Source organism: Trichechus manatus, unplaced genomic scaffold, assembly GCF_000243295.1.
Source record: "Trichechus manatus latirostris isolate Lorelei unplaced genomic scaffold, TriManLat1.0 scaffold00176, whole genome shotgun sequence".
Lineage (NCBI taxonomy): Eukaryota > Metazoa > Chordata > Mammalia > Sirenia > Trichechidae > Trichechus > Trichechus manatus.
The window spans coordinates 5,069,615-5,093,666 of NW_004444112.1; the positions used below are offsets into that span (position 1 = coordinate 5,069,615).

Consider the following 24,052-nt stretch of genomic DNA (forward strand, 5'->3'; position numbering starts at 1 on the left):
CTGAGCGGTACAGGCAGAGGTGGGGCCTGTGGCATCTCACCGCCCTCTCAGTTTCATCTCTCTGCCTTCTGCCAGTTACATTCTGCCTGCTTGCCTTGCCAAGGTTTTTGGCTTGTTCCAGACTCAGCAGCTGCCTCTTATTGTCTCACCTGCATTTCGTGGGACTTGAGCTAGCAGCTTACCTGTTGATCTTGGAATTCGTTGAACTTCTCAGCCTGCAAGCAAGAGTCCAGTTCCCCGACCTGCCGACCTTGGGTTCGCCAGCCTCTGCAGCTACGTGAATCAGGAGAAACCTTGCGGTCTTGTCTGCTGATCTTGGAATTCACTGAGCTTCATAGCTTGTGAGCAGGAGCCCCTTTCCGACCTGCCAACCTTGGGTTCACCAGCTTCTGTGGCTACGTGAACTGGGAGAGGCCTCTACCCTTATCTGTGGACTTGGGAAATTTTAGCCTCTACAATTGCGTGAGCTATTTCCTTGATATAAATCTCTCTCCATATATATTTATACTCTTTACTGGTTTTGTTTTTATACAGAACCCAACCTAAGACACTGTGCTATATTCAACATTCTTTGCCAACACCATAACTCAAAAGCATCAATTCTTCTTTGGTCTTCTTTACTCATTGTCCAGTTTTTGCATGCATCAACAATGTGCCTAGGTGTAGTTTTGTTTGTATTTATCCTGTTGGAGTTTTATGGCATTCTTGGATGTGAAGATATATTATCTTTCACCAAATTTTGGAAATTTCTGGACATTAGTCAAGTAGATTTTCTTATCTGTCCTTTTCCTTTTGGAACTCCAATTACATGTGTGTTAGTCCTTTTGATGTCATTACACAAGTCACTGAAGCACTGTTCATTTTCTTTCAATTCTTTTTTCTGTTTCAAATTATTCCTCCTGATTTATTTTCAAGTCCACTGATTCTTCTGCCACCTGTAATTTGCTGTTTAACATGTCCAGTGAATTTTTATTTCAAGTATTGTATTTCTGTTTTAGAATTTCTAAATAGTTTTTATTCATTGCTGACATTTCTGATCTGCTTATTCATTAGTAACATCCACTCTATATCCTTGAGAATAGTTATAATAGCTGTTTTAACACTCTTGTTTGCTAATTCCAATATCTAGGTTATTTCCAGGTTTCTTTTTCTCTTGAGTATGGCTTATATTTTCCTGTTTCTTCATGTATCTAATAATTTTCATTGTATCCTAAATTTTGTGACTAATACACTGTAGAGACTGTTTTGTTTCTAAGAAGAATACTGAATTTTATTTTTGTTTTAGTAGGCAGTTAACTTTCTTGAACTAAAACTCCAAACTCTGTCTCCTCTGAGGTAGGCAGCAGATGATGTCTTTATTCAGTTCTTTTAGCCTTAGCTGGGATGCTTGGATTCTTTCTAATACCTGCATGGATAAGTGATTGGCCAGAAATTTTGGACTTTTTATTGCTGGGGAAAACTTAAAGGATACAAAAAAATCTTATTAAAAACTAGAGGAAAGGAGATTCTTTTTATAGTGGCAGAAAGTTTAGTAACCCTATTATTTGCAGTTAATGTGGAAAGTAACATGGGGTGATGTAGCTAAGGAGATTTTCAAGCAAAGTATTGAAGATGCTGTCTATCTTGTTGCTTATGGAAACATGGAAGAGATAAAATGAGGAATGAACTGTTAGAGTCAGGACTTGATAGGTTTGAAAATGCTCAGCCCTTGTAGATGACAAAATGAAGAAATGATGAGATGGTTTCCAAGCAAAGATCAAATCCAGGGACTTCTACTAAACTGGTCTAGAGATAGTAGGGGTATTACTATGCAACCTTTTGTTAAAACCTCAGAAAGATAAAAGGTGGTGCCTCAGACTACTATTTCATCACACAAATGTTCCTTAAAGAGATTAATGGTGACCCTCACAGATGCTCTTAATCAAACAATAGGGCCTTTAAGAAGCATATCTCAAAGAGATTTATGGTCGTGGCTTTTGTCCAATGGAGTGATCCCAAATAATATTCACAAGAGGTGCACGAAATTTTTGAGAAATTAGTTCATCAGAAGTGGTTAAAACACTCAGCTGCTAATCAAAAGGCTGGAGGTTCAAGTCCACCCAGAGGCATCTTGGAGGAAAGGCCTGGCAATCTACTTCCAAAAGTCAGCTATTGAAAACCCTATGAAGCACAGTTCTATTCTGACATACATGGGATCACCAGGAGTTGATTCAATGGCAACTGGCAACAGATTGAGGGGAAATGCACTTGAGAAACTGTACCAGAGGAGACTCATTATCACCTAGACCTGATTTAGATGACAAGATTCTTCATTTTGAGCTGATGGTGTAATGAGATGAGACTTTGGATGGGGCTTTGGGAGGAGGTGAGTGTGTGGAGGAGACAAATGTTGAAGGAACATGAATCACTGGGGGCCAAACGGCAGACTGTTATGTTGCTGTGTGCCATTGAATCGATTCTGATTCATAGCAATCCTATAGGACAGAGTAGAAATGCCCCATACATAGGGTTTCCAAGGCTCTAATCTTTACGGAAGCAGACTGCCACATCCTTCCAAGGAGCGGCTTGTGGATTCTCACTGCTGACCTTTCTGTTAACAGTCGAGCACTTAACCAATACACTACCAGGGCTCCTTAGACTATGGTAGGCAGCCTCTAAGATGTCTCCCATGAGCTCCACCTTCCTTGTATTCACACGCTTGTGTAATCTCCTCCCCTTGAAAGTGGGCTGGAACATTGACTCACTTCTAATGAACTGAATAGGGTAAAGATAATGGGATGTCACTTCTGATATTAGGTTACACAAATACCTCGGTTTCCATCTTGGGCCCGTTCTTCCTCTCATTCAGGGAAGCCAGTTGCCATGTTGTGAGCCATCCTATAGAGTCCCACATGGAAATAAACTGACACCTCCAGTCAAAAATCAGACCTGAAGCTTGTCAACACTTATATTTGTGAGCTCAAAAGCTGATTCTTCCCCAGTAAGGCCTTCACATGACTGCAGCACCTGCCAACACCTTTAATGGCAACCTTGCGAGAGACCCTGAGCCAGAGGCACCCAGGTAAACCATGTCTGGATTCCTTACCCAAAGAAACTGTGAGATAATAAATATTTGTTTTAAGCCACTAAGTTTTGGGGTACTTTGTTACACAACAATAGATAACATACCATCACAGCTCTTACTCCATGACTTTGTGAGTTAGGGATTCTATCAGTAGTCAAAAGCACCATATTGATTAGGATTACACTAGCAGCTACTACAATTAAAACCCGAAAGTCATTATCTTAACACAATAGAAGTTTATTTCTCACTCACATAAAAATCCATTGCTGAAGATCCTGGGTGACTGCAGGCTTTCCTCCAAATATTGGTGTAGGGACTTAGAGTTCTTCCATCTTGCTGATTTGCCGTCCCATACGATTGCAATTGTTCTTCTTGCAGCTGGACAGTATGTCCTCTTTTGAATAACTGGCCCCAAGCGACACACGTCACTTCTATTCACACCCCATTGAAAAAAATTAGTCTAATAGCCACAACTGGATGTAGTTTGTGGCTGGGCAGCCACATACCAGAATCAATTCCAGACAACAGAAGAGGAAGCATAAATTTTTGATGAGCATCTCATCAGTCATAGATCTTAACACATGCATACCCAGGACCTGGGAAAATAACCAGTTTGGGTTTTTTGCCTCACTGAACCTGCTGTAAGCGACACATGGATAAGAATTCTATCATAAGCCCTCACTCTGCATAAATGCAGGTCCTTTAGGAATTCTACTGGAACTGTTCAGTGATTTAAATTACAGTCATTCAAGAGTACTCAGTCCCCTTTCCATTGACTCAAGTCAATGCAGGACTCGGGTGCCGTGCCATGGAGTGTTCTTAATTAACACAAGACCTTAGTGGGATTTCAGCCCTCGGGATCTATTACTAAATACAGTGCAAATATCAGCATATCAGAAAGTTCCTGGAGTTCAGAGTTTATTATGACCATTCTCATTTTCTTTGTATGGTTAACTGTTGCCCTATAATTCCGCTACCACACATGCCAGTTTACTACAGAAATCAGATACCCTCTCCAAATGCAATCACTCTCTCAACTCCCAGTACCTAAAGGAGTAGCCATAAAGAAATTTTTGAAGATGCTGGTTCTTCTGTCATGTCAAAGAAATGGAAAGGCTACCGGGACATTAGGGGAACTTGCAAAAGATGAGTGACGGGCATGGGAGAAAAGGATCCAATCCAGCATTATAATCTATTGAATTCTTCCAAGTCCTCATATAACATGCAAAGTAACTTCTAGCCCTCAAAATAATTTCCAAAAATGTCCCCTAGATTTTGATGGTATAATTATTGGAAGATATTAAATATTTCTGGATGAAATTAATCTCTTATCTTTCAGTATTTCTACCTCTGGGTCACATTCAATTCAGATTTTGGTTACCAGCCAAGCAATAATGGTGGGGCTAGTAGAGCAAATTAGGCATTTTCTGTCACAAGGGACAATTAGTAGGGAGGTTTCTCATAGTTTGAGAGGCGAAGTCAAAGTTTTCTAAGATCTTTGAATCCTTGCTGATAGCCCCAATCCAATAACCTGGATTCAAATCTTCTGGAAATAATGACTTCAATTTCATTTTAGTGGCAAGGTTGGGAATTCAATAAGCATCATAGCTCAGCAACTCATTGGACCTGTTGCATTTGGTTTTCAGCAATTGCAGCTCCATGATTAGAAGCAGCAAGAGATTCTTTTGAACACAAGTCACAATAAGGTCCTGATTTTGCTTTCTTATGGCCAGAATTTCAAATGGCCTTTTACTTTTAATTATCCGAGTTCATTAACAAGAAGCAGACTTTTGAACCTAGCATTCCTCATCACCTCTCAATTAATTTGTGGTAAGAGCCATCTACCACATATGCTATGGGTTTATGATTCTGCTATACCATGAATAGCCTTCCCTAGTACAAAATATGATTAAGAGTTTACCTTTTGATCTACTTCACTTAATAATCAATTCTTAATACTCTGCTTCTCTGTGGCCTGATAACCATTCTCTAGTAAAATTTCTGTATTGACTAGATTTGTTTGTTTGAGAACAAAAGAACCTGACTATAGTTTCAAATTAGAAGCTAAATATTGGAAGAACACCAGGTAGCTCACAGACTTAAAGACCTGAGGAAAACTCGGATGTAAGAAAACAGGAACCATTTAAATGGATCAGTGATAGGCAGAGGAACAGAAAGGGTTTGTTGCCAAAGAATAATTCAATTCCAACTACTACTGTCCTGGAGTGATAGTCCAGATGTTTATCAGCTGGTACAATAAGGGCCCCAACCAATCGAAATGGACCCTGACTGAAAGAAACCATCCATTATGGTCACACTGGTTCATAAAGCTGAATATTGTCCCTGCTCCTATACCCTTATCTCTAATCAAATGACAAAGAATGAAAAATCTGACAGCTCAACTGGGCCCAAGTGTGACTGGCAGCTCACCAGGAAAACACAGAATGAAAAAAAGGAAAGGGAAAGTGCCCAGAAAGAGCTAAGTGTACCTGTTAAAGACAAAAACAGATTTCTACATATAAAATACATATACAGTCATGTGCCGCCTAACGACAATTTGGGCAACAACCACATATATGTTGGTGGTCCCAACCCCCATAAAGCCTATTAGGTTAAAAATTCGAGGCACATACAATGGTTAGTAATAATGGAGGCTACTTTGTGGTGCCCATCAAAACATTATTATTACTATGTTAAAGATGTTTTAGTGTATCTACAAGTTTTTTTATGCATAGAAAGGTACACTATATACTACATACTAAGATAAACATTTGACTAACTGACATTAGATACAAACTGTACCTAATTGTTCAGACTTACGTACAAGTGCGACTTAAAGCCAGACTTAGGAACAGAACTCGTTAGTAATCCAGGGATTGCCTGTATATAATACAGTGTTCACACAATGTTCAAATCACATAACGTCCTATTTCACAAAACATCGTGGACGTTAAGCAGCGCATGATTTTATATTCAATATTAATTTTGACTCTACGACTACCAGATCAGTTTATACATAATGTTCTGCAAATCACATATTTCATTTAATATATTGTGGACAACTCTCCATGGAATTAGACATACAACATAACCTCTTTCTACTAACTGCATAACACAGTATTGCATAACTACAATTTAATCAAGCAGCTTGACAGGACACTGAAATCCTATTTGTTGCAATTAAAACAATTCTGCAATAAGTGTTATTTACTCTATTTCAATGGGATAAAATTCCTAGATCTGGAATTACTGTATCAAAAGGAATGCATATTTGTAATGTTGACAGGCCATACCACATTGATATCCAAAAAGGTAGGAGACAAATTTACACTGCTAATGGTGAACAAATACCTGTTTTCCCAGATGATAACAGTCCTGGATATTATCCGAATTTTAGATTTTAAACCAAGAACCAAGAGAAATTAATTTGCATTTTTCTGATTAGTAAGGTTAAGAACTTCACAAATTTTCTTTATATATTTGAATTCTTCAATTGGGCAATGCCTGTTGTATTCTAATTTTTCCCACTGCTTTGTATATCTAACAGCACTTTCTTTGTAACTGACGTTATTGTATAGTTACACGTTTTCTATCAATTGTGTTTTAACACTTTTTGGTGCCTTTCACTATGCAGAAATTGAAATTTTTACACAGGCCAACTTATTCTCTTCCTTTATGGATTTTTAGGATTCCATGCCCTGCTTAATAAAGCCTTCCTCTTTTCTATGTTTGCCTCTAACATTTAATTATTTCATAGAGATGTTAAATAAAATTTTATTATGTTGCTGTGTAATCTCTGAAGTATGCATCTTTTTTTATGGAGAGGTGGATAACCAATTCTCAAAGTATCAGTTCCCCAATATTGAAAGACCAGTTTTATTAGATACCAAAATCTCACATGCAAAGAACTGTAGTTCAAAAATCTTGCTATTCTTGCCTAATTACCCTTCCTTATGTTGTTTCAAATAAAATGGTCAAGGTAAACAGATCCCTACTGGGATTCTGTTTGGATTACAATTTACAAACATTTTAATAGCACTGAGTCTTTTTTCTAGAAAAACCCTTTCACATATTTTCTATTTTCCAATAGTTTAATAATTTCCTTTCATCTACATTCAATAAATTGCTTTACAGTTTGCTTTCTTGTTTTAGATGTCAGAGTTGTAATACCTTCATAGAAAGAATTAGAACTTCTTCAATATTTTTCTCTGCTCTATAAAAGTGGTCAGCAAACTTTTTCTGTAAAAGGATAGTAAATATTTGAGGCTTTGTAGGCCATATGGCCTCTGTCACAACTACTCTACTCTGCCACTGTACCATGAAAGTAGCCAGAGTCAACACGTAAAGGAACGTGGCTGTAGTCCAATAAAACTTTATTTACAAAAACAGGAATCAGATTGGATATGGCCTATGGGCTGTAGTTTGCTGACCTCTGCTCTACTGCAGGGATTGGCAAACATTTTCCATAAAGGGCCAGACATAAATACTATTGGTTTCGTGGGCCATACAGTCTCCATTGCAACTACTCAACTTTGCTGTTGTAGCCTTTGGAAAACGGCCATAGACAATATGTAAACAAATGTGTGGCTATGTTCCAATAAAACTTGATTTAGGAACAATGAAACTTGAATCTCATATAATTTTCATGTCATAAAATATTCTTCTTTTCACTTTAATCAACTATTTAAAAATGTAAAAATTATTCTTAGCTGACAGGCCATACAAAAAATCAACCAGCTGCTTCAATTCCAACTCAGGGTGACCCCATGTATGTCAGAGTAGAACTGTGTTCCGCAGGGTTTTCAGTGGCTGATTTTTCAAAATTATATTGCCAGGCCTTCCAAGGTGACTATGGATGGATGTGAACCTCCAACCTTTCAGTTAGCAGCCAAGTACATTAACTGTACCATCCAGGGACTCCCATACAAAAACAGGCAGTGGAAATTTGGCCACAAGTCATAGTTTGCTGACCCCAACTCTAGATCTGTTTACCTTTAATGATTGCTTGAAAGTTTAATAGAATTCAGTTATAAACCCATGTAACTTTAAATAGATTGGATTCCATTCTTTTTAAATTTTTGAGTAACATGCCAGTAGTTTTAACTCTATGCACATAAACCTTGCATTTTTCTGATTGGCTTAGTTCTTTTGTTCCAGGTGCCCCACTCATCCATGTCATCCAGGCACTTTCTAAGACTGTCGTCAGATATATAGTAAAGTTGAATTTTCTCAACAACAGGTCACATCACCTTATGTTCACTGAATTCAGATACAAAGCCACAATACTAACTCAACATCATGCAATCAAGTTTAAAACCCACATAGGCTAAACTTCATCAATCCACCTCAAGAACTCCTGTTCCTGCTCTAAAATCTGGGTTCTCCTAGCCTTGTTCTATGCATCATTTTTATTCAGAGCAGACTATGGTAACTCTTCAATGTCCAAAAATAATGTTTCTAAAACAGCTAACATTGTTGAACACTTAGCAAGGCCCAGACACTGTGCTAAGCACATCGTATGGATTAACCAATTTAAATGATTTCAACACAAGTTTTACGTGAGTCAAAGAATTACAAAAAAATCACTTGGACTGCAAAGTGAAGAATAAGCTTATATAAGAGAAAAATAAAACAAACCAAAAAGGGCAGATACATCAGTTTTTAAACTATTGGTGTGGTCTAGGTGAAATGATGTCTTGAGACTATGATTATGACAGTGAGGATGGATTCCATAGATATTTGGGAAATAGGTCCACAGGACTTGATGAGGGAGGTAAAGAGGGGCTTGCTGATGACTCTCCAGTATGCATTCTCTGATGATGAGCAAAGGGTACAGTCTGCCTAAAAACTTTCCTACTTCTCTTGTAGTTATAGGATCTCTCTCCAGTATGAACTCTTTTGTGTTGATTTAAGTGTCCGATTTGGATGAAGGTTTTCCTGCATTCCTTACACTCATATGGTTTCTTTCCAGAATGAATTCTCTGATGGACACTAAGGGATTGACGATGGCTAAAGGCTTTGCCACATGCACTGCATTCATAAGGTTTCTCTCCAGTGTGACTTCTGCAATGACAAATCAGAGATGACTTTGTCTTGAATGCCTTCCCACACTCAATACATTCATAAGGTCTTTGGCCAGTATGAAGTCTCTGATGTTGAGTACAGGATGAGTTGTCACCAAAGGCCTTCCCACATTCAATACACTTATAGGGCTTCTCTCCAGTATGAACCCTCTGATGTTGAATAAGGTGCGTGGTCTGGCTGAAGGCTTTGCCGCATTCCTTACACTCATAGGGTTTCTCTCCTGTGTGGGTTTTTTGATGCTGGGCAAGATGAGCCTTCTGGGTGAAGGCTTTACTACACACTTTACATTCATAGGGCTTCTCTCCAGTATGAATTCTCTGGTGGGTAGCAAGCTGTGAGCTGATGCTGAAGGATTTCCCACATTCTCCACATTCAAAGGGCTTCTCTCCAGTGTGAATCCTCAAATGGCTAGCAAGGTGTATATTCTGCCTAAAAGCTTTCCCACATTCTTTACACTTAAAAGGCTTTTCTCCAGAATGCACTCTCTGATGTTGAGTGAGCGATGCATGATGGCTGAAGGCTTTCCTACAAACATCACACTCGTATGGTTTTTCTCCAGTATGAATCCTTTGATGCACCGTAAGCGATGAGCCATACCTAAAGGATTTGTCACATACATCACATTTGTAAGGTTTCTCTCCAGTATGAATCCTTCTATGCTGACTAAGCCCTATGTGATCACTGAAGGCTTTCCCACAATCAGTGCAATCAAAGGGTTTCTCCCCAGTATGATAGTACCTCCAGTGGCGGATAAGGGATGTGTTCTGTATGAAAGCTTTCCCACATTCAACACATTCATAGGGCTTATTGCCGGTGTGACACCTCTGATGTCGTGCAAAGGATGAACCATCACTGAAGGCTTTCCCACATTCATTACATTTATAGGGTTTCTCTCCAGTATGAATTCTCTGATGAACTGTAAGGGATGAGCTCTGGGTAAAAGTTTTCTTACATTCATTACATATGAAGAGTTTTTTTCCTACATAGATTCCTGTGTGTTTTACCACCACTGAGTTTTTCGGGAAACCTTTCTTAACCAAATCACGATTGTGAACCTTCTCTTCTGAATTGTCCAAATAGAACCATCTTCCAGATTTGGTATATGTCTGGTCTCTTTCCTTAGAGAGGGTTTTGTTGTGAGTGATGATCCCTTGCCGGAATTTTGTCTCCTGACCTACCAGCTTCCTTTCAAACAAGCCATCAGAATCCCACTTTTCTCTGAAAATGGAACACTCAAGGTTAGTGTCTGAAATTCTGTCCACCATTTCATCATATGTGTCCAGCTTTGGAAAGAATTTCTGGGTCTCACATACAGATTGCTGGCCTGAAAAATATCAAGAAAACAAATATTTCCTTTTCCATGTGCTAGAATGAATGAATCATCATCTAAAATGAAAGTTGGTGAATTAAAATACTAATAAATACCACATACATAATGCAGCTCTAAAAGTTATTACAATCAGACATGCTGTCTACAATGTATGTAAGAAGATCCCAGACTGTGAAGATTCATACAAAAACCTAGGGGAGGTGAGTTATCATTAGAGAGAAGGGGGCAAAGAAGGGAATAGTTTTGGAAGCCCAGACTAAGAGACTTCAAATTTCTCTCCAGACCTGGAGGACTTGGTAAGAGCTGTCTATTGTATACATTAGTGAGGAGTCAACCTCTGAAAAAAGTTTAGCTTAAACCTGCACGGCTTTTCCACACCACATTCTCCTGCACTCACCTGAGAACAGGCCTCCTGTCAACTCTCTTTTCACCATCCAGGGCTCTGTACCTTGCTCCAGTAAGGAGACCAAATCTGGCTTAGAAACACTACATCCTGTATATATGAAAAGAGATGACATTTGGTCATATCATTAGCATTCCAAATTGAAAAACAGTTTCTGTGTTTTAGAAAAGTTATATTACAGGAAGCAGAAAAGGTGAGGAGTATCTAAAAGACACAAAAGATGATGCTTCTAGCATAACAAAGTTAATCAGTATACGCTATCACGGAGTCAACTCTGACTCATGGTGATATCACATATGTCAGAGTAGAAGTGTGCTCCATAGGATTTTCAATGGCTGATTTTTGGAAGTAAATTTCTAGGCGCCTTTCTTCTTAGGCACTTCTGGGTGGACTTGAACCTCTGATCTTTTGGTTAGCAGTTGAATACGTTAACCATCTGCACCACCCAGGAACTCCGTAACACAGTTACCAACTTTCAACTCTACAAATGTCAAATTCTTATTTTGGAAGTCAGGGGCACAAATTGAGCCTAGCACTTCAGAAAACCCCCATTCCTCCCTCCCCCACACTCTCATAATTGAAAAATGAGGTAGGAAAATGGGGGTCCCTGAAGGTACATTCAGATTTGGGAGCAGGAAAGTCCTTACCTACTGACCCCAGGCCACCATGGTTCTCCCACATCACAGTCTTACAGAAACTCTTCTGCTGGGAGAAGTCTACAGCCACATCCCTGACAGTCACCAAGCCCTGAAATGGTACAAACACATTCTCAATCACATCATGCTCATGAACCTACATGGCTCTATGGGAATGGGCTATGTTCAAATGCTGCCAAAGACTCACGACTAAGCTTGTAGGACAATCCAGTCAATTGACATAATATAAGTTTTAAAGTTTACGTTGTCCTCCCAGTACAGTGAGTAGTGTCTGGCATCTTAAAAGCTTAAGAGCAGCCATCTAAGATACAACTATTGGTCTCTATTCATCTGGAACAAAAGAGAAAGAAAGAAACCTAAGAGGCAGACAAGGAACCGAACTACAGGACTGTCTCCACGAATCACTGCCTTCTCTACCTTGAGACCAAAAGAACTAGATGGTGACCAGCTACCACTACTGAATGTTCTGATGAGGAACACAACAGATGGATCCTGATACAAAGGGAAAAAAATGTAGAACAGAACCTCAAATTCTTGAAGAATCCTGACCTACTGGACCCATTGAGACTGGAGGAGTCCCTGAGACTACTGATTTACTCTTCAAGCCTTGAACTGATACTATCCCCTGAAGTCACCTTTAAACTAAGTTAACAGTTCAGCTCAAAAAGTAAAGACTATCACCCTTGAATATCACATTCTTTTAAAAAATATCTATATAAGACCAAATGGACATCATCTATTTCAAAGCACAGATGAGAAAGTAAGGGAGGAGAGAGTTTACATCAAGGGGAATGAAAGAAGTAGAAGAAAAATAAAGAGAATGTTGACACAATGTGAAGAATGTAACCAGTCTCAATGATCGTTATGTCTAGAAACTGTTGAATAGCAGCAGGTTTTGCTGTGTATATTTTCAAGTAATCCAAGTCACATAATAACTGGGCCTGTTGTTGCTGTTAAGTGCCACTGAGTTGGTTCCGACTCATAGTTACCCTATGTACAACAGAACGAAACACTGCCCAGTCCTGCACCATCCTCATGATTGTTGTTATGCTTGAGCCCATTGTTGCAGCCCCTGTGTCAATCCATCTCATAAACTGGACCTAGTTATGTCTTGTATGTTTGGAAAAAAAGAGAAAAATAGGAGAAACAGTTTCTGCCATGGAGAAGTGGCAACTTTGGAGACGACAATGAAATTACACACCATATGAATTTTCTAAAGTTGGCTGGAGGTTTTCCCACATTTAATATGCATTCAACACACCCACAGGGTTTTTCTCCAGTATGAAATTTTTGGTGAAGAGTAAGGGTTGAAATTCTGCTCAGATTTCTGACATTGATTATGTGTCAAACGTTTCTGACCAGCACAGACTTGCTTGTGATTCATTACAACTGATTTTATTGTGCTTTTTTTATGTGTATCAACATTATGTACTCTTTGTTCTGAAGAAACAACCTATTTTGTAAGAACTATTGTATTCCAATGGAAACTTCTCCCATATTTATTGTAGCACGAGTCATGGTCTCTTTCCTCAATAAAGGGCATCTTTATGAAGAAGGTATTCTCTTGCCTAAAATTTATCCCAACTTACCGGCTGTTTCTCAAACAGAGCAGTGGAATCCCAGTTTTCCTCTAATATGGAGCACTCCAGGCTATAGTTTGTAAATCTCTCCATGATCAATGCCTGGGATAACTTTTCTTCACAAAAGTCCTTCTTTGGAGGTAACTCCTTGGTCTCCTGCAAAGGCTTCAAGTCTGAAAGCAAATTCCTTTATTATGTATTCTTGTTGCTGTTATTGATTGCTGTGGAGTCGATTCCAACGCATGGCTATCCCATGTGACAGAGTAGAATTGCCCCATAGGGTTTTCTAGGCTGTAATCTTTATGGAAGCAGACTGCCAGGTCTTTCTACCCTGGAGCTGCCAGGTAGGTTCAAACCGCCAACCTTTCGGTTAGCAGTGGAGCACTTAACTGTTGTGCCATCAGGGCTTCTTTTATTATGTATTAGGATAAAGAAAACTTCTAACGTGTAACCAGATGAATTAAAACCATCGAAAAATTTCACAGCTTTTGAACCTCTTTTAAATGGCAGGCAATATTCAACAAACCTTACTTACATTCCTAAAATAAACCTTAGCAGGTCTGCTGGGATTTACACTTGTAATAAACTGCTGGACTCGAGGTGTCTGGTAAGGCAGTTTTAAATATAACTAAAGTCTCTGGTATTACCAAGGAAAGAGCCTGTGCATAGGTGGGGAAGAATGTTCTCTTTCTAATATTTAAAGAGGGCCAAGGACCCAAACAGGTCCCTGGGTGGTGCAGATGGTTTGTGCTCGACTATTAACTTAAAGGTTGGAGGTTCGAACCCACTCAGTGGCACTGTAGAAGAAAGGCCTGGCGATCTGCTTCTGTAAAGACTACAGCCATGGAGCAGTCCTACTTTGTAACATGTGAGGTCGCCACGATTGGAATCAACTCCACGGCAATGAGTTTGTTGTTTTTTTCACAAGGACTCAAATGCTTTTAAACCACATGAAGCAAAGACTGTCTTAAATAAGAAGAAAATATGACAGCATGATTATCAAGGTGAGATTTTTAACATAAGCTCCTCAGAATTTCATAGCTTCTGGCAATAGATTCAATATGAGTATGAAACAGTGGCTTTCAATCTTTTTTCCCCTCCAACCACATCTGCCATCATTATCAGTGTTCCTTTTGTGGCAAATATACCTGTAACAAGGAGCCCTGGTGGTGCAAACAGTTAAGCTCTAACTGAAAGGTTGGCAGTTTGAACCCACCCAGCTGCTCCGAGGGAGAAAGATCTGGCAATCTGCTCCTGTAAAAATTACAGCCAAGAAAACCCAATGGGACACAGTCAAAAACTGACTTGACAGCGCCTAACAACAACAAACGTAACATTTGCCACTTCAACACTTTTCACATGTACAGTTCAGTGACATTAATTATGTTCATCATGTTGTTCAACCATCACCACTATTCACTTTCAAATCTTTCCCTCACTCTTAACAGAAACTCAGTGCCCCTTAAGCAATAACTCTCCTTTCCCCTCTCTCTCACCCCTGGTAACCACTAATAAACTTTGGTCTCTATACACTCAGCTACTCTAGATATTTAATATAATTTGGATCTTACAGTATTTACAGTTTGTGACTGATTTCCCTCAGCATAATGTTTTCTAGGTTCATCCATGTTGTAGCATGGATCACTGGTTATAGTCCTAAGGCTTACATAAAAGAGGCGATCGGTGGTGGTAAGGACAAATCCTCATTAGAAGGCAGGTCAGAATCTCTAGCAAGGTCGGATATTTTAAAAAAGACTAAAAGTTACTGTGACATAAACCCCTAGGGGCTTCTCTTCAGTGGAAAATCAGATGCGAAGATTCTAAATGATATGATATATTCAGTGAGCTTGCATTAGATATGACTGTACCGCCTAACATTATATTCTTGGCTTTAAAACGTCCACAGAAATGAAAAGAGGATAGAGTGAACTCAATCACTTAACTCCACTCTTTGAAACCCAGAAAAATGATACAAAGACCCATAGAGAGACAGAAACTTCACCTACAACCTAACAAGGGAATAACCACGTATCCATATCAGAAACTATGAAACGCAGCCACCTGCTGGAGTAAAACCTGCATCAAAGTTTGTAAAAATACCTAAAATATGTGCTGAGAAGTCAAATAGGATCCCGCTTTTATTTACTTACTCGTTTAACAAATATTTATTAGTCCCCCTAACTAAACATAGTTAAATATAATGTAGTAGTACATGAGGGATATAGTATGGTGCAAACAGTTTGCTTTCAGCTACTAATCTAAAGGTTGGCAGTTTGATCGCACCAGTGGCTCCACAGAAGAAAGCCCTGGCAACCTGCTTCCGTAAAGATTACAGCCAAGAAAACCTTATGGAGCACAATTCTACTCTGTCACAGGGAATCGCCATGAGTTGGAATTGACTTGACAGCAGTGGGTATGGTTTGTTTTATTAGCAACAGTACTAGCCCTACATAAGACAGTAGTAAACAAGACAGAGGTGGTCTCCTCATGGAACTTACTTTCTAGTCAGGGAGAAAACTAATATACAGGTAAATACATAAATGAGCAAGATCATTACAGTTTGTGATCAAGTTGGTGTTGAGCCAACTCCGACTCATGGCGCCCCCATATTTGTCAGAGTAGAACTATGTTCCATAAGGTGTTCAATGGCTGGTTTTTCGGAAGTAAATCAGTAGGTCAACATTTTATTCTGCTACATAAGGTTACCACGAGTCAGAGCCAACTTGATGACCACTAATGACAGCAACAACCTGAACTGCTGGCAGTAACCTCACCCTGACAAGTAAAATTTGGCTGGGTTCCGGAGTGTGTAGAGATATTCCAGATCTGAAACAAGTATGTGCCATTCCATGGTAAGTGATAAAATTTTCAAGTCTGTTTCTGAACAAGCTCCTGCTTCTGATTTCACACACTTGTTCATAACCACACAGTAATTTGTCTCACAAAAAATACATATTTTTATTCTCATACATTGAAATTTGGCTTTAGCTACCTACCTCTGAGATAAGGAACTCTGGTGGCACAAAGTTAAGCACTTAGCTTGTAACAGAAAGGTCGGTGGTGTGAACTCACCCAGCAGCTCTGCAGGAGAAAGACCTGGTAATCTCCTCCTGTAAAGATCACAGCCTAGGAAACCCTATGGGGCAGTTCTACTCTGTCACATAGGGTTGCTATGAGTCAAAATCGACTCGGCGGTACCTAACAACAACAACACCTCTGAGGTGGGTACAGAGATCACAAAACTCGTAAGGCAGAACTATTATACTAATAAAATCCTTTGGCAAGGAACTAATTTAACTACTTTTTTGGTCAGGAAATAAATCCTTATGGAGACTGAGCAGGGCTGTTAACCTTTGTCACCAAACATCAGTCACATCCTATAGCCTCATCTTCCCTGAGACCAGAAGAACTAGATGGTGCCTGGATACCATTACTGACTGTTCTAATCAGGGCCACAGTAGATGGACCCTGATAGAATGGGAGAAAAATGTGGAACAGAACCTCAAATCCTAAAACAAACAAAAAATCAGACCTACTCGACTGGTTGAGTTCGGAGGACTCCCCAAGATTACTGCCCTGAGATACTCTTCAAACCTTGCACTGAAACTAATCCTGAGGTAACCTTCTAGCTAAATAACATACTGGCTCAAAAAATAATATCATCTGTAAGTACAGTGCTCCTTTAAAAAAAAAATCACTTATACGGGCCCAAACAGTAAACAATTATTTTTAAAACAAAGATGAGAATGTAAGGGGGCAGGGAAACTAGATTAATGAAAATGGAACAACCAGAATGGAAATAATGAGAACATTCGTACATTGCAAAGAATGTAACCAATGTCATTGAACAACTTTTGTAGAAATTGTTGAATGGGAACCTAAACACGATAAAATATTATTTAAAAAGAAAATGTCAGATTACAACCACAGGGGAGAACGATGCATGACATCAAGCAACCTATTGGTTGCTCCACAGCTCTACCTGATCTCCCTGTGTCGCAAGTGCGGAATGAAGAAGTTTCATCATCAAAGAATATTTAAGACCAGCTCACACATGGGGTCGCGATGAGTCAGGCTGACTGGAAGGCGACTGATTTTTGGGTTCACTAAGTTGTTACTAAGAAGCCCTGGTGGCACAACAGCCAAACAGTTAAGCGCTCAGCTAACAGAAAGGTTAGCAGTTCAAACCCAAAAGCTGCTCCACAGGAGAAAGATGTGGCAGTCTGCTCCCATAAAGATCACAGCCTAGGAAGCACTATGGGGCAGTTCTACTTTGTCACATGGGGTCGCTATGAGTGAAAAACTGACTCGGCAGCACCCAACAAGAAGCTGTTACTATCCTCTTGGCTATGAGAGCCTGAGAGTACACTAACAATAGATGCCTTCAACTGTCATAATGTTTGTGAGTATTAAGTTAGCTCTTGTACCGTGTAACACTGAGGAGGAAGTCTTGTACCTGTGCTTCTTTCATCTCATATGATATATGAAACATCGACAGCTAAAGGTTAAAAACCTCTCTGAATGATGAGGGTATGCTGCTGGTCTAACTTTGTAAACTAGACTTCCTGGTTTCACCTCAGTGAGAAAACACAGAGGTACTCACCTTGCATTTTGTAACTGATATTACTGGATCACTATGCTGTGTCAACAGTGGCTTCATGTAGCAGGAACTGGCATGAGTAACTCTAGCTTGTTGTTTGCTGTCAAGTTGATTCCAACTCATAACAACCCCACGTGACAGAGTAGAACTGCTCCACAGGGTTTCCTCAGCTGTCATCTTTATGGAAGCAGATTGCCAGGTCTTTTCTCCCTTGGAGCAGCTGGTGAGTTTGAACCACCTTTTTTTTTTTTTAAATTAACTTTACAGCTCAAGTTAGTTTCTTATACAAAAATTTATACACATATTAGTATGTGACCCTAGTTGCTATCCCTATAATGTGACAGCATACTCTCCCCTCCACCCTGCATTTCCCGTGTCCGTTCAACCAGCTCCTATCCCTTTCTGCCTTCTCATCCCACCTCTGGACAGGAGCTGCCCATTTAGTTTTGTGTATCTACTTGAACTAAGAAGCACACTCTTCATGAGTATTATTTTATGTTTTACAGTCCACTCTAATCTTTGTCGATTTAACTTTGGGAATGGCTTTAGTTCTAGGTTAAGAGTCCGGAGGTCGTATCTTCTAGGACTTCTCTAGTCTCAGTCATACCATTAAGCCAGGTCTTTCTACGTGAATTTGAGTTCTGCACCTCACTTTTCTCCTGCTCTGTCAGGGATTCTCTGTTGTGTTCCCTGTCAGGGCAGTCATTAGTGAACCACCTATCTTTTAGTTAGCAGCTGAGCACTTAACTGTTGTGCCAGCAGGGCTCCTTCCCCCTCTGTTGTGCCGTCCCCTTACTGAGCACATTCCACTCTTTCTGCCAGTACACAACATTGATGATCTCGGTTACTGTATGGCTGTGAATGTTGTAGGGTGTGGCGGGGGGAGGTAAAAAGCCCACATCCAAGGCTCCAGCCTTCCAGAAGCCTGTCCCATAATCCAACTGCACACCGCCTATTTTCACTGGGAAGTCCACTCAAACCCCAAATCTATCATGGTCCAACCCAACCTCATCTCCTGAGCCACCAATCTCTTTCTTCTTCTAGTTTTAATGTTTCTCTTAACAGCTCTAGTCTTGTTCCTGCTTCCCTGGCTTGAAACTGGAAATTATTTTTCTTCTTCTTCTTGATCTCTATTTACATTTATATATAGAACAGCATTTTCTATTTTAGTCATGTACGTTGTTGTTATTGTTGGGTGCTGTCAAGTTAGTTCTGACTCATGGTGACCTCACTGTTAGAGCAGAACTGTCCCATAGGGTTTTCTTGGCTGTAATCTTTATGGGACCAGATTGCAAGGTCTTTTTCTCAAGAAGCCACTGCTGAGTTCAAACTGCCAACCTTTCAGTTAGCAGCTGAGCACTTAACCATTGCATCACCAGGGCTCCTTTAGGTCATGTATAAAACCAAAAAAATCAAACCTGTTGCTGTTGAGTTGACCCTGACTCATGGCGACCCCATGTGTTACAGAGTAGGACTGCTCCATAGGGTTTTCTTGGCTGTAATCTTTAAGGAAGCAGACAAGCCCGTCTTTCTCGACACTGCTAGGTGGGTGCGAACCGCCAACCTTTCAGTTAGGAGCTGAGCACAAACCGTTTGCACCACCTAGGAACCTTTATGGATATGTATAGATATGTCTTATCTCCCCTATCCCTTATTGGATGGTCAATTTTTTAATGGCTTAGACTCATTTTATCACCCAACCAGGACCCGGTGGCCGTGCTCAAAGCTGTAACTCAATTAACATCAGTTAAGAATAAGTCAACGCATGAAACAGTCCCTTAATTAAAGACTTAAGAGAACACAAAGTATATCAAAATCAGCAAAAGACTTTTTTAAAGAACAGAGATGATTATACAAGTCTGAATGACAAAGGCGAAGAGAAGCTAGGAGAAAATGGGACCCAGGGCAGAGAAAAGGAAGGGAAGCAAAGTTGGAGAAAAGAGATAGGGGAGAACGAAAATTTGGGAAGCCCATGGTAAATGGGCCTTAACTTTCTCTCCAGGCCCAGAGGGCTCAAGAAGAATCTGTTGATGATACTATGTGTCTGAGGTGGCTGAGCTGTGACCTGCAGTGGCTTTCCCCAACCGAGTTCTCCAACACTCACCTGGACCCCAGCCTCGTGTCATCTTTCTCTTCACCATCCAGGGCTCTTTTCCTTGTTCCAGTAAGGAGATGATATCAGGCTTAGAAATGCAAAGTCCTAAATAAAATTTTAAAAAACGGTTGCTGTCAAGTAGACTATGACTCATGGCAATCTCATGTGGCACAGTGGATCAGTGTGGGACAAAGAACTTGGTTTGGCCCTTTGACTGTGGTTTCTGAAAACAGCCAAGCAATTAAGGTGTTCTTTGTTTTCTAAAGGAGCCCTGGTGGTGTAGTAGTTAAGCACTCGGCTGCTAACCAAAAGGTTGGTGGTTCGAACCCACTAGCCACTCTGTGGGAGAAAAATATGGCAATCTGTTTCCAAAAAGAGTACAGCCTTGGAAACCCTATAGGGCAGTTCTACTCTGTCCTATAAGGTCGCTATGAGTCTGAATGGACTTGATGGCAATGCGTTTGGGTTTTTGGTTTCTTTTCTAAAACAGCCAGGCAAGTAGGGGGTACACAGACTCCACACCTCCCAAATCAACTTCAGGAAGAGGGGTGGGGGATTGATGCAGTCATATTCACTGAGGTCCCAAAGACTAGAGGACCGAGGACCTTGGAGTGCTCCTTTTTTGGGCCCCTCTGGATCGGTGAGAACATCCCTATGTGGGAGAAGGTGCAGCATATCCCTGAGGGCAATGGAAGCCTCATTGTGCCGGGAACTCTCCCAGACCTTGCCTGATGCATCTCTTTGCTTGTATTCTTTCTGGTTATAACAGTTGGGTCACTGTAAATACAAGTAATAGTTTCCATGAGTTCTGTGAGTCATTCTAGTGAATTATCGAACCCACCCAGGGCAGTGAGAACCAGCAGAGAGGCTGGCATTTGCTTACTTGGCAGGGGCTGGAAGGACAGAATCCTAATTTGTGGAGACTAAGCTCTGGGTTGTTAGGGTCAGAGAGAGAGTTCCACATGGGTGGCTGGTGTTAGAATGATGAAGAGGGAAAGGGAATATGCATGAACTTTCCAGTTTGGAAATTAGTGTCAAAGAAAAAAATAACAGACATAACAGACGTCTTGTTTTGATTTGGGGGTTTTCTTATTCAAGAAACCAAATATTCACTGTAAAGAAGTTCCTAACCAGGGTTGATCCTGCCAGTGGCTTTTCTTTCACCCATAGTTGCTAATCTTTTCTTTCCTATTCAGAAGTCCAGCTTGCTGAATTTGAATTTCAAAAGATATGGCTGGGTGGAGGGCCAGAGACCATCTTATGACCTGATGTCAGTTCATCTCAGTAAAAGGGGGAAGGAAGGGTTTAATCAATCATGTTAAGATTAGCCAGTGGGTACTCTTCAATATTTCTCCCTCCTCTTCTCTTCATAAACCTCATTATTCCTAGCTTCTTCAAACCATTTGCTTTTTCTGGAATCAAAATGGTCTCCTTATAGCTATAGGGTCGCTATGAGTCGGAATCGACTTGATGGCAATGAGTTTGGTTTTTATATGCATATAGAATAACTGCTCAGAATAAGCCTTATATTCAAATTTTGTTGAGTTTTGATTATTTTATATTAGGCTTGTGTCAACTATTAATCATACAGTCAGAAATACATAAAAGGAAATAGGTCGTGGTCATGTGGTGGGTTTGTTCTGACTTGAGATGTAGTCCCCTTTGCTGGATGGAAGAAGGGCCATGTGGGGATAAGGAGGGAAAGGCTTCTGAGTTACAGCAAAGGTGGAGGATGGGGCGGGGAACAGCCTTACCCAGGGAGACCAAGTTCCTGTAGTTCTCCAACATCACATTCCGGTACAGGCTCCTCTGAGCAGGGTTCAGCCATTCCCACTCATCTTGGGAGAAAACCACGGACACATCGCCAAATATCACTAAGCTCTGAAACAACAGAAACATATTCTTGCTCAACCAATGCTCCTGTCCCCACATGGCTCGGGGCCTAAGGGTTATCTTGTCTTCACTTTGGATCAGAAACAATATACGTAAGGAATAACACTGTATGACGGCCAGTTAATTATTGTACAGCTGGCCTCATTATGGAGTCCCTGGGTGGCACAAACAGTTAGCAAGCTTGGCTGTTAACCAAAAGGTTGGTGGTTCAAGTCCTTTCAGAGGAAACCTGGGAGAAAGAACTGGTGATCTGCTCCCATAAAGATTACAGCCTAGGAAACGCTATAGGGCAGTTCTACTCTGTCCTACAGCATCGCTATGAGTTGGAATCCACTCAACAACAATGGGTTTTGTTGATTTTATCATGGGTGGAAGGGAGGGGGATGGGGGAGCTTTTGTTTAGGGGGCAGCAAGTTTATATTAATGGTGGTGGAATGATTGGAAAGGATAGCGAGAATAGTTACACAACATAAAGAATGTAATCCATTACTGAACATTTTGATCAAAAAGTCTATAGAAGAATCCTGATCAAAAGCGGGAAAATGCAGAACAGAATTACAAATTCTAAGGGATTTCCTGGAATCATGAAGGTTGGACGAACCCCTGAAACTACTGCCCTGAGACAATCTTTAAACCTTAAACCAAAAATATCCACTGAAGTCTTCTTAAAACCAAATAGTGGCTAAGCATTTGGCTGCTAACCAAAAGGTCAGCAGTTCGAATCCACCAGCTGCTCCTTGGAAACTCTTTGGGGCAGTTCTACCCTGTCCTATAGGGTCACTATGAGTTGGAATCAACTCAGCGGCAACAGGTTTGGTTTGTTTTTTTTTTGGAATAAAGAATGTCTGCCTTGAGTGTTGTGCTCTTTTAAGAATTATCTATAAGGGATCAAACTGACAACAGCAACTCAAAAGATTAGATAGGAACATTAGGGAGCAGTGAATTTGTTAACAGGGGAAGAACAACTCAGAAAAAGAAGGTGAGAATAGTTGCACAACTCAAAGAATGTAAACAATGTCACTAAATGGTACATGCAGAAACTGTTGAATCGGCGTATGTTTAGCTGTGTATATTCTCAACACCAAGATAAATTAAAAAAAGAATGTAATCAGTTACTAAATTGTACATGTAGAAGTGGTGAGATGATCAATGTTCTGTTATGTATATTTTTATCACTAGAGAAAAAAAAAAAAGAACCAAAGTGTCATCCAGAGAAGCTGTCGGGTATCCCAGGTGATTGTGAACACATAAGAAGCAGCTGTGGTCACTGCAGGAACAGTATTTACTGATAAGAGAGGCAAGTGATGCAGCTCATGTACTGTATGGCTGCTGGCAGAGTTTATTTTATGATTTCAGCACACACCTATGATACATTCAATATATTTTTTTAAGAATTTTTTCTTTAAATTGATGGTCTTGTTAAATGTTATTGGAAAGAAGATAGTCAATAAAGTTTCTGCTCTGGTAAACCAGTATTGCCATGAGTTGATTCCGAGTCATGGTGACTCCATGCGTGTCAGAGAGAACTGTGCTCTGTAGGGGTTGTCGGCTGTTGTTGGGTGCTATTCAGTCAATTCTGAGATATGGGGACCCCATGTGACAGAGATGAACTGCTCCATAGGGTTTTCTAGGCTGTAAGCTTTATGGGAGTAGACAGCCAGGTCTTTCTTCCACAGAGCCACTGGGTGTGTTTGAACCACCAGTCTTTTGGTTAGCAGCCGAGTGCTTAACCATTGTGCCACTAGGGCTCCTTATAAGGTTTTTAAATTAAAAAAGAAAAAAACTTTTTTGATGTGGTAAAAATATATACACCAAAACATTCATCAACACAACTTCCACATTTACAATTCAATGACACTGATTACATTTTTCAAGTTGTGCCACCACTATCACTACCCTTTTCCAAAATGTCCCACCACCATTACATAAACTCAATGTCCCTAAAACTAAAACTCTCACCTCCCCCCTCCCCATCCCTGGTAATAATCTTTGGTTTCTATATATTTCCTTATTTCTCATAAATGAGATCATATAGTATTTGTCCTCTTGTGACTGCCTTATTTTGCTCAGCATGATGTTTTCAAGGTTCATCCATGATGTAGTATGCATCAGAACTTCACTTCTCTTTATGGCTGCATACATTCGATGTATTTTAAACATGCATTCTAGTCATATTCTGACCCTGGGAATCTGCGACTAAAAGAAGGTGTATTTAAATGACTAGCAGACTCAGGATTTTCAAAGTATATACTTGAATCAAAGAAGTCCTGGTGGTGCAGTGGTTAAGCACTCAGCTGCTAACTGAAAGATTTGCAGTTAGAACCCACCAGCTACTCTGTGGGAGAAA

General features: G+C 40.2%; 1 protein-coding gene across 1 annotated transcript in view; it reads right to left on the reverse strand.

Annotated features, from left to right (window-relative positions):
* LOC105756816 (zinc finger protein 470) overlaps window positions 1–24,052 on the reverse strand; it is a 97,797-nt gene that overhangs the window by 64,561 nt on the left and 9,184 nt on the right. The window contains exons 3-8 of the mRNA XM_012558588.2: window positions 21,567–21,693; window positions 19,822–19,917; window positions 13,127–13,290; window positions 11,529–11,628; window positions 10,876–10,971; window positions 7,990–10,472 (exon numbers count right to left, since the gene is read on the reverse strand). Coding sequence (XP_012414042.2) covers window positions 8,773–10,472; window positions 10,876–10,971; window positions 11,529–11,628; window positions 13,127–13,290; window positions 19,822–19,917; window positions 21,567–21,693 — 2,283 coding nt within the window. The 3' untranslated portion in view covers window positions 7,990–8,772. Of the gene's footprint in view, window positions 10,473–10,875; window positions 10,972–11,528; window positions 11,629–13,126; window positions 13,291–19,821; window positions 19,918–21,566; window positions 21,694–24,052 lie in introns of the transcript that reaches the window.